The sequence below is a fragment of the Gigantopelta aegis genome, chromosome 6 (assembly GCF_016097555.1).
Source record: "Gigantopelta aegis isolate Gae_Host chromosome 6, Gae_host_genome, whole genome shotgun sequence".
NCBI lineage: Eukaryota > Metazoa > Mollusca > Gastropoda > Neomphalida > Peltospiridae > Gigantopelta > Gigantopelta aegis.
The window spans coordinates 12,785,257-12,803,481 of NC_054704.1; the positions used below are offsets into that span (position 1 = coordinate 12,785,257).

At 37.2% G+C, this 18,225-nt stretch overlaps 1 protein-coding gene across 2 annotated transcripts in view; it reads right to left on the reverse strand.

The window, feature by feature from the left end:
* Positions 1–18,225, reverse strand: part of LOC121375253 (rho guanine nucleotide exchange factor 17-like) — a 131,599-nt gene that overhangs the window by 50,171 nt on the left and 63,203 nt on the right. For both annotated transcript variants that reach the window (XM_041502589.1, XM_041502588.1), the window contains exon 2: positions 6,069–6,146. In XM_041502589.1, the coding sequence (XP_041358523.1) occupies positions 6,069–6,146 (78 nt within the window). The remainder of the gene's footprint in view (positions 1–6,068; positions 6,147–18,225) is intronic.

The window sequence follows — 18,225 nt, forward strand, 5'->3', positions numbered from 1 at the left end:
GCACGTACACAAAGCTGGAGGGAAATAAAAATAGCAGTTAACACTTAAAATAAACCTGCCGTATTTGAAAAAAACAGAAAGCAATAAGCAATAAACAAAACATAAGACATGTGTTTCTAAAATAGATTGTTCTTAAATTTAGTAATTCGGGTAAATGTTTCTGTAGTGCTCTAAGAGCAATAACAAGTATTAATTTTGTTTTGTGTTATTTTATTTTTATTTATTGTTATTAGCCATGTCAGTTATTGTTTGAACCTTGTACTCCCAATAAAAGCTCTTGACAAACAAAATTTATTTTTCCTATTGTGTTGATGTGTACATGTAAACATGGTTTTGCACTCACAAAACCTGTCGCTGAAAGTTCTTTAACTACCTGTACAAGTGAATTTCAAGAGGTAACCACTAACACACCAGTCACTGAAAACACTGAATGTATGTAGTTATGTCACAAATGGGCTGTCTTGTCACCTTCTTATGGCATCATGTCATCGGACTCATTACATAGAGGATAATAAACGGGTTACCAGTTATTATCAAATGTTTGTTGGTAAGTAACAAATGCAAAAATTATTTTACGAGGGACATAAATTTGATAATGTGTACTGAGTTTGTTAGTCTATTTGTTAGTTTAGCTATTTTATTTCTAAAAGCCTTCTATTTTCTATATTGATAATTATATGTACATGTATGTATACATGTACTTCTATAGAAATGATGTGAACAATTTTACATAACATTCTAAGTATTGCTATTACTTACTTAGTATTTTATTCATGTTCACAATAATTTTCAAAGACCAAAGTTCTATGTATTCTATAAAATCTATAACTTGTATTACATTTTGTTTTACAAAATTCAACAGTGAAAACAGACAGGCATAAACAAAAACCCTTAAAACTACTAGACATCATCCGTGTATTGGCCAAATATCAATGACATCATGTTTAGTACCAACAAGGTCACTGGTTTGTAACTTAAGCAACACTTTTTTTTTTTTTAGGATTACGGATTTTATTTTGAAGGAGGCAATGTCGGAGGATGGAATAAAAATTAAAATAAAATTCGCCCAATTCCTGTTGTTATTTAAATTTCAAATCGGCGCATCGATACATGACATTGAAACAGATATCCAGACATCCCCGGATTCCACAGTAGTGCCACTTGACATGTCGGCCATTCTTTTGTTGCAATGCCATGTCATAACCTCCGGGGTTTCCGTAAGCAGCACACGGGCTATGTTACTAACACTGGAGCTGTGTTTATTCAGTCTTATCCTTAATGCACTGTGCACTTTATTTTATCTAATTTGAGAAAATATTTGGTGAGATATTAACACAATTGTAATTATTTAAAAAATACAACCAATTTCAGTCAAAACAATGACGTCAACACGTTTTGTGACGTATATTGGCCATACTGAATGTGTTTGTTCTAAATTCCGAACTTGTCGACAGATGAAATGAAATTTCAGCGAAGTCGGAGTCAGGTATAAATTAAAGTATTTACACCATTCAAAACATACTTTGTACTACTTTTAATAAAAATCCATCAAGATAAAATTTAAATAAACATATTAATTAATTAATGAAATGTCAAGGGAGAGAATGATTCTTCGGCACTCCGTTTCAGATGAGATTGAATTCCACTTTTCTATATACCACTCCACTCCAGGTTGCACTGCACCAAATAAAATACTTCTGGGTCGAAGCTGAAAGTGCACCGACAAAATCTTACGGAGTTTGAATTGGATGGGCTTGTAAATACTGATTTAGCTTTATATTTCAAGGCTTGTATTTTTATTATTTCGTATTTCCCGACACCGCCACTGTAAAAATCGTAAGTAGGTGGGAAAATCAAATTAAAAATTGGATGAAAAATGAATTAATTTTATTTTTCCTTTTGGCAAAATTAACATCAGCGGATCAGTAATCCGAAAAGAAAAAAAAGAAGTGTGGCCATACGCTTAAAAAAAGTGCCAAATTGTCCAATAATATTGTACATTACACCAAAAAGGTTGTTTTAAAGTTAAAGTTTGTTTTGCTTAATGACATAACTTGAGCATATTGATTTATTAATCATTGGCTTTGGATGTCAAACATTTGATAATTCTGACATAAATGTATAGTCTTACAGAAATGTTTTTATATGCACTTTCCCAAACAGGATAGCACATACCACAGCATTTGATATACCAGTCATGTTGCACTGGTTGTGATGGAAAAAAACACAATCAGAGAATGAGTCCACTGAGGTGATTCGATCCTTTGACCCAAGCATTAAATAAGTGCTCTACTGACTGGGCTAGATCCCGCCTCATACATTACACCAATTTCTCTGTCAAAAACTATGATTTTTATTTCCCCAGTTACTAGTGCCCACTGAAGTAATACAAATACATACATACAGCTGGAAAAAAAAAACTACTTGAAACAACTGCACCAATATCCTTCAGAATGACTCTCAACTATTGCTGCCATCTAACAAGAACTGATAATATGGGACCACACAAAACCAATGACGATGAAAATAGCTGCTATGGTAACAAACTGAACCACTGACCACAACAATGACATCAAATAGGTTGCTATGGTAACAAACTAAACCAGTGAGAACAAGAATGACACCAACAGGTTGCTATGTTGACAAACTGAACCAATAGCCATGAATATGGTTTCTAAGAAAGTTACAATGGTAACAAACTGAACCAATGACCATTAGAATATACTAGCTAAAGATTGCTATAGAGACAAATTAAACCAATGACCACCAGAACACGTAACAAAGGTTGTTATGGTGATAAACTGAACCAATGAACATACAAATGACACCTTACAATTGATGCTATAGTAACTAACTGTATCAATGACCATCAGAGTGATGGTTGAATAAGATTAGGAGAATCTTTTTTCTTCTTTTTTTACAAATGATGGAGGACATTATTTATAATTTATTTTTAAATGATGTGGATTACTTACAAAGTAAAAACTTTATCACAAGAAGGCGCTCTTCAATATTTTATGAACATTTGTAAATGTTTCTTAAAAGTGATATTTTGGGGGAAATTGTATTTTCAGCAATTTCCTACAATACTCTCAGTTCTTGAAAGTGGGTCATAACATGGTAAAAAAAGAAAATCTTTGTCCATTTCATTTTATTTGGAGGAGCAGGGTCGCTCACCAAACAATTTTTTGAATATGGCCTGAAGTCTACAGGTGTATTTATGAAAGCAGTGTTGTTCAAGACCAGTAGTATGAAGTAAGACCAATCAGGAGTCAGCTGACCATTACAGCACCAGGGACTGGCCTTTAAATCTGCACACATGTTCCTGGAGATGATAGCCAAAGCCTGCTTATAGCCTCCACATCAGCTGGCCAATTTGCTGCAGCCCATATGGTAAATCTCTGCTAACTGGGTTAGTAAGACCTGTTCTGTGCTGTGATGAAAACATCCCTCCAATTACCTCACTGTACTGCTTCAGCTTTTCAGTGCAAACCAGCACAGATTGGTCTTCAACCATAGGTGCATACATCTTACATAATAATATTTATTGAATGCATTTTAAAGGTCTAGTATCAGTATGGACAGATGACCTACTAAATCAGTAAATGGTGCAAAAACTAAAATGTTACGGCATCTTAAAATGTATCCAATTAATTCATTTCAAAAGGTATTTTATTTAACCAGCTACATTGTATGTACATGAGGTGACATACGTTTTTGGCCTAACTAGGAAGGAAGTCAGAAGTTGTGCCCGGGACAGACATGTCTGAATACTGAATTGATATATACTACTCAAAAGAATTTAAGGGTCAAAAATTTATAACCAAATAAGTTTCAGAGTGTATTAGATTGATGATGTAAACTACACCAAATTTTTTATTTATTGTTCCATATTTACAAAAAACCACAAATAAACATCACTGTATACAAGAAAGTCACACGACATGCTGTCAAAGTTGAAGGTTGTCAAACATGGATTTTACACATTAGAACATTCGTTTAATAGTGTGTGAATCCACCCCTGGCGCGAATACACTCGACACATCGTTGCCTCATGCTGTTGATCAGATGTCTGAAGAACTCTTGGGGAATGGCCTGCCACTTTGCCATAAGAAGTGGACCCAGATCATGAAGGTTGGCCGGAGGGGCATGGTTATCCCGAACTCTCCTGCCTAATTCGTCCCAGGCGTGCTCTATTGGGGCCAAGTCAGGCGAATATGCTGGCCAATCCATCCTGGCGATACCTTGTTGTCTGAGAAAGTCCGTTACCACCCTGGCGCGGTGGGGTCTGGCATTGTCATCCTGCAGAACTGCCCCACCGCCAATCTGCTGAAGGCCTGGGAGAACCAACGGCCGGATAATCTCATTCAGATAGCGGATTCCATTCAGATTGCCATCCACCACATAGAGGGGGGTCCTGTGGTGGATAGAGATGCCGCCCCACACCATGACGCTGCCACCACTGAACCGGTGACGTTGTCTAACGTTAACGTCAGCGAAGCGCTCCCCAGGACGTCTGTAGACACGAACCCGACCGTCGTTGAACTGGAGACTAAACCTGGACTCATCAGTGAACATCACTCGACCCCACTTAACACGTTGCCACCGCAGATGAAGTGTGCACCAGTGACGTCTGGCCGTTCTGTGACGTGGTAGGAGTGGTGGTCGAACAGCCTGGCGACGGCAGCGTAGATTATTGGCTCTCAGACGATTGCGTATGGTTTGATCAGACACTCGAGTTCCAGTCGCAGTCCGCAGATTGTCACGTAATCGGCGTGCAGTGGTTGTGCGTTGACGTAGAGCCATATTGGTGATGTAGCAGTCCTCTCTATTTGTAGTGCTTCAGGGTCTTCCCGAACGTGGACGATTTCGAACAGAATTCGTTGCTTGGTACCATTGCCACAGTCGGCCAATGACACTCTGACTGACACCAAGTCTCAGAGCAACATTTCTTTGCGTATTGCCATCCTGAAGCCAAGCAATAGCCCTTCCTCGATCTTCGATAGTCAGTTGACGTCGTACCATTGTCGAATTTGGAGTGTGCACCGTACACGAACGCAAGCTCCAATTATACGGAAATTCAGCATTGGGAACATGGAATACACATGCAAAGCGTGCAAATGAAGCACTTTGTGAAAAAGCAAGTTATGGGCACTTAGCAGACCTTTCGCTTTCGCCCTAATTTACGTGCAAATGTAAGCATGTTTTCGCCATTAGAACTAGTCGACAGTGTCAATGACAGTGGATTTTAATTCATTTATGGGTTGCTTAGACCCACTTTCGTCAAAATGGAACAATACCATGCTTGACATTATGGTCTAGCTAATATAATTGACATTCAGAAAATAATGTCGAAAATATCGTCTGACCCTTAAATTCTTTTGAGTAGTATACCTTGTAGGCATGTAAATAAGAGTAAAATGAAATGAAATAGGAAGGGAATATGTTATGCTAATAAAACTAAACAGTAAGTTCAACACTTTAGAAAGTTACCAAGTGTATCTAAACTAAATACACCAGAAATCAGTGTGCTCTAGCGGTGTCGTTAAAGAAAAATAAATAAACTTTTTAAATACACCAGCTGAATCATTTATTTTTCAATCAAAGCAGTGGAAGTACTTGTCCTCTCCAACTCCAACTTTTGTCTGATGAAATAGCACACCTTTTATGTGTCTTCTGTCACATTGGATGTTGTCATGCAGTTGCTGCAGCAGGTTAGTGTATAGTATGTTCAGGTTGTCATTTGGCCCTTTAAGTGATTCTCTGAACACCACTATTCTCTCTTGAAATCCCAAAAGATTGTAGTCATCATCTTGAGCACAGATGGAATGATTTTTGCTTTCTTTGGAGTTGGAGAGGATAAATGCTTTGACTGTTATAATTGAACAATATATGAATCAGCTAGTGTATTTAGTTCAGATACTCTGGACACCTTTCTAAAGTGTTGAACTTGCTATGTGCAAAGTTTAATTAATGAAACATTCCCTTCCTAGTTAGGCTGAGAACATTTCAGTCGGCCCTCATACCGGTACTTGTCCAACTCCTGTTTGTTATCTTTTAATACTTACATCTTTTAATGTCCTCAGAGCTTCTACATATTCTTTTTCATTTCGGTAAAGTTCTTCCACAATGTGGTATCGTTTATCCTGTAAAAGAAATTAAAACATTTCAGCACAATGGACACCCATAATAGTCATATATATGAGAAAAGACAAAAGAATCAAAACCAAAAAGGTGACACTTTCCACTTAATAAAGTCACCACATAATATTGGAGTCAACATGTAGTGTTAGGGAAATTTAAATTTTGACCTTAAAGGCATATTGTCACAGATCACTTACCTATTTAATGGTCTAACAAAGTATTACCTGAACAAAAATAATTCAATTTGTCCCTAAATGTACTTTATTCAACCATCTTCATAACCACCATACTCCATTTATTAACGACGTTTTGTACAAATAATTGAATTATGGCAATGATCCATAATTCAAAAACTAAAATTGCCGAGAGGGATGACATAGATTTCACTCCATCATGGTTCAGTTAATATGATGCGATAGCTAGATTTTTAGAGAAATAAGGTCCTTAAATCCGTGACAGTATGCCTTTAACCTAAAGGGAGACTCTAACAAAAAGGAAGACCCTAACCACGATGGGACTCTGATTCATGTGCTGCCAAACTCGGGTGATTCAAAGTTCAATCAATACATAATTAACCAACATATCTACGTGCATGTATTCTGTGTATTAAGATGAACATTCATATATGCAACTATAAACCAAGTTTCCTCAACCTAGAACTTTGTTTGTAACAAATGGAGCATATTTCTCGTTCCAGCCAGTGCTCCACAACTGGTGTAACAAAGGCTGTGGTATGTACTATCCTGTCTGTGGGATGGTGCATATAAAAGATCCCTTGCTGCTAATCGAAAAGAGTAGCCTATGAAGTGACAACAGCAGGTTTCCTCTCTCAATATCTGTGTGGTCCTTAACCATATGTCCATATGGAAAGGGGAGGGGAATGGGTAGATTACATGTAGTTCACACACCCAGTGATTTATTTGAAAAAGAAGAATATTTCACTTCAAACATCAGACACAAAGTGCATTTGTATTAATTCTGCATATAAACTGGAAATGTGTTTACTTCTCCCCTCCGACTACCTGTTCACCAGTGTGATATGCAGGATGTACGTTGTTCTGCGTATAGACTGGAAATGTGTTTATTTCTCCCCTCCGACTACCTGTGAACCAGTATGATATGCAGGATGCACAATGTTCTGCATATAGACTGGAAATGTGTTTATTTCTCTCTTCTGACTACATGTGAACCAGTATGATATGCAGGATGCACAATGTTCTACATATAGACTGAAAATGTGTTTATTTCTCTCTTCTGACTATCTGTGAACCAGTATGATATGCAGGATGCACAATGTTCTGCATATAGGTAGTACCAAACCAAATAGCTTCAGGCTGGGTCAAAGTTTGAGGTGTACCAAACTTTTGATAGAGAAGTTAACATCACAAAACCTGTGATTGGTGATAAATGTGAGTGTGTTGGTTGTAAAGAAAATTAGTTTCGTCAGATGATCTGGGCAAAAATGTAAGCAATTTTCTTTCATCTAGTACCACTGTGTCAAGTAGCCTTGTACAATGTTATGCGTACAGACTGGAAATGTGTTTATTTCTCTCCTCCGACTACCTGTGAACCACTGTGATATGCAGTTTTGTACAATGTTATGCATATAGACTGGAAATGTGTTCATTTCTCTTCTGTGACTACCTGTGAACCACTGTGATATGCAGTTTTGTACAATGTTATGCATATAGACTGGAAATGTGTTTATTTCTCTCCTATGACTACCTGTGAACCACTGTGATATGCAGTTTTGTACAATGTTATGATATAGCAGTTTTGTACCAATGTGATATGCATATATATTGACTGGAAATGTGTTTATTTCTCTCCTCCGACTACCTGTGAACCACTGTGTTTTGTTGTTATGCATTCTCTCTCCTCCGACTACCTGTGAACCACTGTGATATGCAGTTTTGTACAATGTTATGCATATAGACTGGAAATGTGTTTATTTCTCTCCTCCGACTACCTGTGAACCACTGTGATATGCAGTTTTGTACAATGTTATGCATATAGACTGGAAATGTGTTTATTTCTCTCCTCCGACTACCTGTGAACCACTGTGATATGCAGTTTTGTACAATGTTATGCATATAGACTGGAAATGTGTTTATTTCTCTCCTCTGACTACCTGTGAACCACTGTGACATGCAGTTTTGTACAATGTTATGCATATAGACTGGAAATGTGTTTATTTCTCTCCTCTGACTACCTGTGAACCACTGTGACATGCAGTTTTGTACAATGTTATGCACATAGACTGGAAATGTGTTTATTTCTCTCGTCCGACTACCTGTTCACCAGCAGGTCTCTAATTGCTGTGTTGCATTTGAGTGGTGGGTGTTAAACAGAAAGAGACAAATGAGTGTTAGTTTCTTGGCAACCGTTTGATACATACTGGCCTCATATTTCACACAGATACACTTATCATAGATTACCACTAAATATACTCCACAGCAAACCTTCATAGCATGCAGAAAAATAGAGAGGCAGTGCACAAACATGTATGGAACTGTTCATGTTAATTATACACACATGGTAATAGTACACGGCTCAACAGGAGCTGTCTGACAATGATTTTTTCCCCTACATATAAATACGTTTGTTATATGTGTATATATACTTGTGTATATATACTTGTGTATATCAGGGCTTCTAGATTATGGCAGCCCCACTCCCATGGCTAGTGATATTCAATGTTGGGCTAGTAAATAACTATTAACAGAAGTCAAATGTTGCAGCTAAGTCAATTTTGTAAATATGAATATCCTGCCCAAACTCCAATCCCCCAGTGTTAATGTTTTTTAGCTCTATTTCTTCCATTAGGTGACATATCTAATTATTACTATTATTTAGTAAAATTGTATTAACTTGGTAAAGTAGGTCTAGTGAATTTACAATCGTGGCTAGTACATTTTAAATCACTGATCCCATGGCTAGTGGATTTTATCAATATTCTAGAAGCCCTGTGTATATGAAACTAGAATTCCACAGAATTAAATGTCTTGCCTACCATAAACCATAAAGCACTGTGATGAACATCTATAGGTGCAACTACACACCAAGTTTTACTGACCTACGACTTATAGTTTGTGAGAAACAGATCTAAATGCGAAACTTTAGCAAAACATTTGATGCTGTTTCAGCCGCAGGTAGAAAAGTAATATTTGGATTTTTTTATTTTGTAAAGGTGAGACAAAAAAACCCAGAACATCTCATACTCCACTCTTATGTCCACTGAGGGGATTCAAACAAAACACTCTCTGTACAAGTCCAGTGCTTTACCAACTGATCTAGTAGGGACATTCCCACTATAGACTAACTATTGTCAGTATATGATATACCCTCAGGGTTTCTGCCAGAGGGTAAAATGGGTATGGCGTCATACCCAAATTTTTGGGCAGATTTTTTTTATCATTACTGTATGATTTTCTCAACCCTAACCCTAGCCGTAACCCATTTTCTTTCTGGGAGAGGCTATACCCATACCCCCTGTTGACTGTGGTTGCATTCAATTCCATAGTGCCATACCCAAAAATTTCTTTCTGGCAGAAACACTGAGTTCCTGTAAACCCGATTACCCTGAATACCAGACCTTTTACATAGTCCCATGGGTGTCCAGTTTAGAAGGGTTTTACTGTATAATAAATACCTCGGATGTTAAATTTTATATCCATATCACATTTCAGTATAATCATAAACACATTTTTATTAGTTTTATAAAAACTTAATACAAAGGATATCTTTCAACGTGGGCCAAAAATAGCAAAACAGTGAGAATGTCATACTATAAGTGCATCTCATTTCACAGCCTTCAACCTACATGGATGGTCTAATGTGCAGATAAATGTTTATTGTTTTGATTTTTTATTGTTTTTGTAGGGTGGGTTTTTTATTGACATCTCTAGAGCACACAGATTTATTAATCACTGGCTATTGGATGTCAAACATTTGATCATTCTGATATGCAGTCATAGAGAAAACCTGTTATATTTTCCATCAGCAACAAGGTATCTTTTATATGCACTTTCTCAGACAGGACAGCACATACCAGTCATGGGGCATCAGTTGCAACAGGAAAAAAACAATCAGAGAATGGGTCCATCAAGGGGGTTTGATCCTATGATCAAAGCACTTTAGGTATGCGCTCTACCAACTGATCTAGATTCCACCCAAAGTATACACTGAAACAAGCATTTAATGTGCAGATTACCTGCTTGCTTTGGTGTATGCTTTTGATGTATATGAGTTAATTTCAGTAATTAATTAAGAAAATCATTAGTATATTAAATATACAGTATCAATACCTTTACATGTGTGTTAAACATTTCTATTTTGAATATTATTTAGTACAGATATGATGCATTGAGATAAATTGAAATGTTTTAAAACAATGGGACATTCAATAACACACAAATCTAGTCCTACATTGTCTTCAATACACTTACAGTATTTTGAAGTATTCAAGTGGGAGTGGGAGGAAGGGGGGAAGAGGGGAGGGAATTATATATCAGTGGCATAGAGCTCTCAAAGGGGCAAATAGAATCGATCACCATTAGTTGACTTGTCCAGTTTTCCCCATAAATCCATGGCATGTGCTGTCCTGTATAAGGAAAATGCACATACATGTACCTGTAAAAGATTCCTTACTGCTATGAGTGATAGAAGTGGCCTGTGTAGAGGCAACAAGTTTGCACTTTCACAATATAGGCCATCTGTTAAACCAAATAGCCAAAGTTTATTAAAAATAAATAAAATAATAATAAATGTGTCGAGTAAAGTAAAGTCAATTTAACAATACCACTAGAGCACATTAATTAATTATTGGTTACTAGATGTCAAATCATTGTGCTATGTAGTCTTTAAAAGAAATGTGCCAAGATGTCGTTTTATAAAACAAACCTTAAACAAGAGAAAAATTTAAACTAAAATAAACTAAAAAAAAGCAGTGGGTCTAATAAGGGCAATAGATCCTACAACCCATCAAACCTCAGCCTCTACCACTGAGCTACATCCTGGCCCCATGCAGTATGCTCATATATTTGTGAATTACGGAAAGGAATGTTTGTTTAACATCACCTCAGCACATTTAAAACTACAGGTATTTGCTATTTGGTGTCTAAAATATGGTTATTTTAACACTAGGATCTGAGAGAGAGAGAGAGAGAGAGAGAGAGAGAGAGAGAGAGAGAGAGAGAGAGAGAGAGAGGAGAAGAGAAAGGGAGGGAGAGAGAGAGGGGGGTGGAGAGAGGGAGAGAGAGAGAGAGAGAGAGAGAGAGAGAGAGAGAGAGAGAGAGAGAGAGAGAGAGAGAGAGAGATTAAACCACTTGCTAGTTTTAATTAGCAGTTGTTGTCACAAAATATGAGAAGAAACCCGCACCATGCAGTAACCCATCCCAGTACTAACCAAGCCGAATGTGCTCTAACTTCTTAACTTCCTACATTTCAGACTGATATAGCCAAAATCTGTACTATTTGGATTCTTCAGTGTATGTGTATAGATCTGGCAATACACTGGAGGCGAAGACAAACAATAGCTGCTGGTTATGTATTAATAAATCACAGGGGCAACCACCGGTGCCGAACACCTAGTGTGTTTGCTGTCTTACATCAGTCTGAATACAGCATCTTTGGAAGAGCCCTCCATTGACTTGTGCATATTGGCTTACCTCTGTACAAAATTAGATGTTTGATGTCAGGAAGCCAATTTATAATCCACACCGATGATCCGAGTGCGTTAGGGTCACCTGAGATCAAATCCACAGGTTGCAAAACATCTTTTGTCATAAACTGACATCCAGCTGAACTTAAATACATAAACATTTTGATCCTGGACAATATACATGTATGTATAGGTGTGTGTATATGTTAATTATGCAATTATCTAGAAAGGAAAACAACTAACTCTCCGCAACCATCCCAACACACACACACACATCTCACCACCACGCCCCCCCCCCACCACACACACACACACACACACACAAAAACCCAAGTAAGTAGAAGAAAATTAAAAAATAAATTCTGGCTCAAGGGAAAGTTAAACGTTTTATTTATTTGAACTTTGTAATGATTTTTAACATTATATTTAAAAAATTAAAATAAGAACATGGGATGTAAAAGTTAACAGTTTTTGTTTGGCTATTGGATGTCAAACATTTGGTAATTTTGACATACACATACATGTACATGTAAAGAGAGGAAACCTGCTACAGTTTCCCACCAGCAGCGTGGGATGTTTTTATATGTACTTTTCAGACATGTCACAGTCTTTGATAAACCAGTCGTTTGGCACTGGTTGAAATGAGACAAAACCCATTCAGAGAATGGTTTGATCCTACAACACATGGTTTACTGAGATGGTTTGATCCTACAACACATGCACATTAAGACAAGCACTCTACTGAACAAGCTAGATCTCGTCCCAAATAAGAACATGGAAAGTAAGTCAATGTGACCAAATTATGGCATGGAAACACATTAGCATTCCAACACGCAGTACTATCTAATGATCTTACATGTACATCTGTCCATCAGTGTGTAAAATATCTATCAAATAAACTTTCCCTCTCATGTTCAGTAACATGAAAAGTAGGTTACTGTGACCTAATAACGGTATGAGACCCGTCAGCATTCAAACACATACATTACAAAGATTGACGATTTTACATCCAACAGTGGTGAGATACCTCTTATGTCCAATAACTTGAAAGGTAAGTAACTGTAACCCAATATAGTATGTCCCAAAGAATTCTACATTAACAACATAATAGCAGGCACAGACCAGATAAAACAATAATAAATGAACATGGGGACAGACAGTTTTATTGGCAGCAGACTAATATTGAAATCTTAGGCCAACACTCTGTAAAAGAGCTCAGCTAGTAATTTCATAAGAGGAGTTTAATTGAAAATGCAGTCCTTCACATCTGAAGAGTACAAACATGCTTACGCACCGTAGCACATATTATTTTCATTCAGGAGTGCTTTTTATCACGCAAATAAAACTATATATGTGCACTGATAGCACACCTTGTACTGGTTGTTTCAAATACATGTAAGATTTTCCTGCAGCCCTAGCCGATCCCAGTACTTAATATATCCTAGCTTTTATTATCATATGCAAATCCGGATACAAATATGTCTATCTGGATTACCGATCATTTCACAGCATGTTCCACTCTTAAATACATTACAATACATACATATAAAGACACATTTAATTAATTAACAGTAAATTCTTTTAAAAAAACGTAGTTCCGCGAACGTGCCAAAAAACATTATGAAAAGAATGTTTGGTACCTGTCCAAATAAAATGTTACATATGTATATGTTTTTACCTACATATTAATAAAAGAAAATAAATAAATACCCCTACCCTCTACAAAAAAAAGGATAACAAACAAAGATGTTTATATATACTACTCAAAAGAATTTAAGGGTCAAAAATTTATAACCAAATAAGTTTCAGAGTGTATTAGATTGATGATGTAAACTACACCAAATTTTTTATTTATTGTTCCATATTTACAATAAACCACAAATAAACGTCACTGTATACAAGAAAGTCACATGACATGCTGTCACAGTTGAAGGTTGTCAAACATGGATTTTACACATTAGAACATTCGTTTAATAGTGTGTGAATCCACCCCTGGCGCGAATACACTCGACACATCATTGCCTCATGCTGCTGATCAGACGTCTGAAGAACTCTTGGGGAATGGCCTGCCACTCTGCCATAAGAAGTTGACCCAGATCATGAAGGTTGGCTGGAGGGGCATGGTTATCCCGAACTCTCCTGCCTAATTCGTCCCAGGCGTTCTCTATTGGGGCCAAGTCAGGCGAATATGCTGGCCAATCCATCCTGGCGATACCTTGTTGTCTGAGAAAGTCCGTTACCACCCTGGCGCGGTGGGGTCTGGCATTGTCATCCTGCAGAACTGCCCCGCCGCCAATCTGCTGAAGGCCTGGGAGAACCAACGGCCGGATAATCTCATTCAGATAGTGGATTCCATTCAGATTGCCATCCACCACATAGAGGGGGGTCCTGTGGTGGATAGAGATGCCGCCCCACACCATGACGCTGCCACCACCGAACCGGTGACGTTGTCTAACGTTAACGTCAGCAAAGCGCTCCCCAGGACGTCTGTAGACACGAACCCGACCGTCATTGAACTGGAGACTAAACCTGGACTCATCAGTGAACATCACTCAACCCCACTTAACACGTTGCCACCGCAGATGAAGTGTGCACCAGTGACGTCTGGCCATTCTGTGACGTGGTAGGAGTGGTGGTCAAACAGCCTGGCGACGGCAGCGTAGATTATTGGCTCTCAGACGATTGCGTATGGTTTGATCAGACACTCGAGTTCCAGTCGCAGTCCGCAGATTGTCACGTAATCGGCGTGCAGTGGTTGTGCGTTGACGTAGAGCCATATTGGTGATGTAGCGGTCCTCTCTATTTGTAGTGCTTCAGGGTCTTCCCGAACGTGGACGATTTCGAACAGAATTCGTTGCTTGGTACCGTTGCCAAATTCAGCATTGTGAACATGGAATATACATGCAAAGCGTGCAAATGAAGCGCTTTGTGAAAAAGCAAGTTATGGGCACTTAGCAGACCTTTCGCTTTCGCCCTAATTTACGTGCAAATGTAAGCATGTTTTCGCCATTAGAACTAGTCGACAGTGTCAATGACAGTGGATTTTAATTCATTTATGGGTTGCTTAGACCCACTTTCGTCAAAATGGAACAATACCATGCGTGACATTATGGTCTAGCTAATATAACTGACATTCAGAAAATAATGTCGAAAATATCGTCTGACCCTTAAATTCTTTTGAGTAGTATATATATTGATGGACAGACCTTTTCCTATAAAGGATCTAATGGTTGTGTTGTCTGTGACACTGAAAGGGTTAATTAAGAAACCAGGTGCCATGGTGCACAGTGTAATATAGGATGAAGGGAGATGTTTATATACATTGGCTGGGCACTGTGATGAACAACAGGCTCAGCTCACATCAACAGCAGTGCTCGACCCTGGCTAATGAGTGCAGGTATGAATGAATCCATAACTATCAAGGTAGATAATAACTCAGTGATAACACTCTTGTTATCACATACTTATCTACAGATACACAGCTTACCTGATGAATGAATTTATATTCTAACTTGTAAGTCTGCACAGAATGTAAAATCAAGGAAAACTGTACATATGTTGCATATTGTGACAGTTAACCTGATGAATGAATTTAGCATGTAAGTCTGCACAGAATTTAAAATCAAGAAAGACTACATCTATTGCATATTGTGACAGTTGACCTGATGAATGAATTTAGAATGTAAGTCTGCACAGAATGTAAAATCAAGGAAAACTGTATATCTATTGCATACTCATATTGTGACAGTTGACCTGATGAATTAATTTATAATGAGTCTGCACAGAACGTAAAATCTAGGAAAACTATACATCTATTGCACACTCATATTGTGACAGTTGACCTGATGAATTAATTTATAATGTAAGTCTGCACAGAACGTAAAATCTAGGAAAACTGTACATCTATTGCACACTCATATTGTGACAGTTGACCTGATGAATTAATTTATAATGTAAGTCTGCACAGAATGTAAAATCTAGGAAAACTGTACAACTATTGCATATTGTGACATAAAGAGTATCTAGTACTGAAAGAAATCAAACCCCTGAGTTGTTGAACTTTTCCATCCAGTGGCTGATCCTCCTTCATGCTGGGGTATAGCTCAACATTAATTAAATAACTCACTCACTCACTCACTCACTCACTCAAATCCATGTAGGATTTACTATTTCTTCAAAATGGTCACCTGAATATATTTGCAACGTGTTGAATAAAAATCTCAAATGAGGATTTAATAAGCAAAAATCTGAAACAGATGTTTACTCAATACAGAATAATTAAATTTCTGTAAAATTTATTACAATATAACGTCATCCCATTGGTCCAGCTGTAGCAATGGCAGTTTGTTCATTTCTCGATGAATGTAGAAATTACACTGTCAGGAAACGTCATACCTGATGACGTCTGTTTATACTGGTACTTTGTCTTACTGAGAGTTATTGTTTAAAAACCAAAAAATAAAACAAAATATAACATGAACTTTTAGTTTTATTATTAGTAAGTCTGTTTTAAATTTAATTATAAGTATTGTCAGTTATTTCTTTTACTTTCATCTGGGTATGAAATGAAAAAAAATCTGCAAACTTATGTAAGAACGGCTTTGCCGATTCAGTTTGCTGATTTTTTTTTTTTTCATACCCCGATGAACGTAAAAGAAATAACAAATAATCCTTAAGTAATTTGTTAAAACATGACATCACAGTTGTTATAAAGAAAACCACATGCCAATACTATACATTATAAACTGGGTGATATCCTATATACTGGAGATAAGAAATTCAAACAAATGAAGTCAATAGGCTATAGAATTATTTTTTATGGGCATATACAGGGCTTGAATAGGAAGTAACATATGGTCTGCAGTTATTAAAATAACAGTCCCCCCCCCCAACCAAAAAAAGAAAAGAAAAAGTCCAGCTAAAACATAATATGGCCTGGAATACAGTGTTAAAGTTTGTTTTTGTTTAACAACACCACTAGAGCACACCGATTTATTAAACATTGGTAATTCTGGCATACTGTCTTAGAGAAGAAACCTGGTACATTGTTAGTAAAGGATCTTTTATATGCACCATCCCATAGACAGGATAACACATACCATGTCCTTTGATATACCAGTTGTGGTGCACTGGCTAGAACAAGAAATAGCCCAATGGGCCACCAACAGGGATCAATCCTAGACCGACTGCATCAGGCAAGCACTTTACCACTGAGCTACTTCCTGCCCCAGAGATACAGAGTGCATTTTTATCTGAATGGCTTGGTCTTAAAAAAGTAGCTGCTTTTCGCTTTTAGCAGGCACTATTTTGAACCCTGATATACAGTGAAACTCCTCAAGACCGGACCCTCTCTAAACCTCTCTAAACTGAACACCTGACAAATAATTCAGTCTTAAACTCTCTTATTTAGTGCAATTTGTACCTCTGAAAACCGGACAATCAGACCATTAGTATGGTGCCTTTAATTGTTTCATTTATTGTCACTTTGCCATCTTTGCCCAGATTACCTGACTGCGAACATAGCAGGTGCAATATACACATGCTCAGGTTAAGTGACAGTTTTGATATCCATAACAAACATGTTTATAGTTTGCTTCAAGGATTGACAAAACAACAATTAATTTAATCCACTGTCTTCCTATTGTTTGAATTTGATTTTGTTTTAAAACCATTATTTAGCAAAATAAGGAGTAGGCAAAAGTAATGTTTGCTTTTTTATGTTGAAGGGATGTCAGTAGCGTTTCACTGCCATATTGATTTTTAATATATAACATTCAGCTAAACTTCGCCGTATTGGACTATCACTCGAAGATAAACTTAAAAGTTTTAAAAGTATATTTAAGTCAAAGGTTCTTTAATGGATTATTAACTGTTGGTTTCATTTTCAGTACATATATAAAGCCAAATGTGAATAGAACACCAGTGCAAAAACAGATTTTGTATTAATGCAAACCCCGGAAAACTGGATACCTCTTAAAACCAGACAATATTGTTGGTTCCATTATGTCCAATTTAGAGAAGTTTCACTGTACTTAAGGTATACTATTTATATTTCAATGCAAAAGTTAATCAATTTTGACAGACAGTCATTATTATGCAACTTTAATAGGGCACCTTTAAGATTAGTTCTAACAAGCTACAACTATTGCATAAACTAGTGTGGTGTCAATAAGTAGATCATTACTGCAAACTGCAAATTAAAATGACCTTGACCAAATTTATAAAAGATGGCCTCTTGGCAAAGAGGATCAAGAGATTTCTTTGGTGTTTATTTACCAGAATGGCTTGCTTGGATAACCTCGGGGTAACTTCTTACTACTTGTCTTGTGGTGCTAGCCACCAAGTTCGTAATTACCCATACCAGTTGAGAAATGAGCCATAGCCAAGGAGCATGTTATTTACGACAACACGTTTTCAAG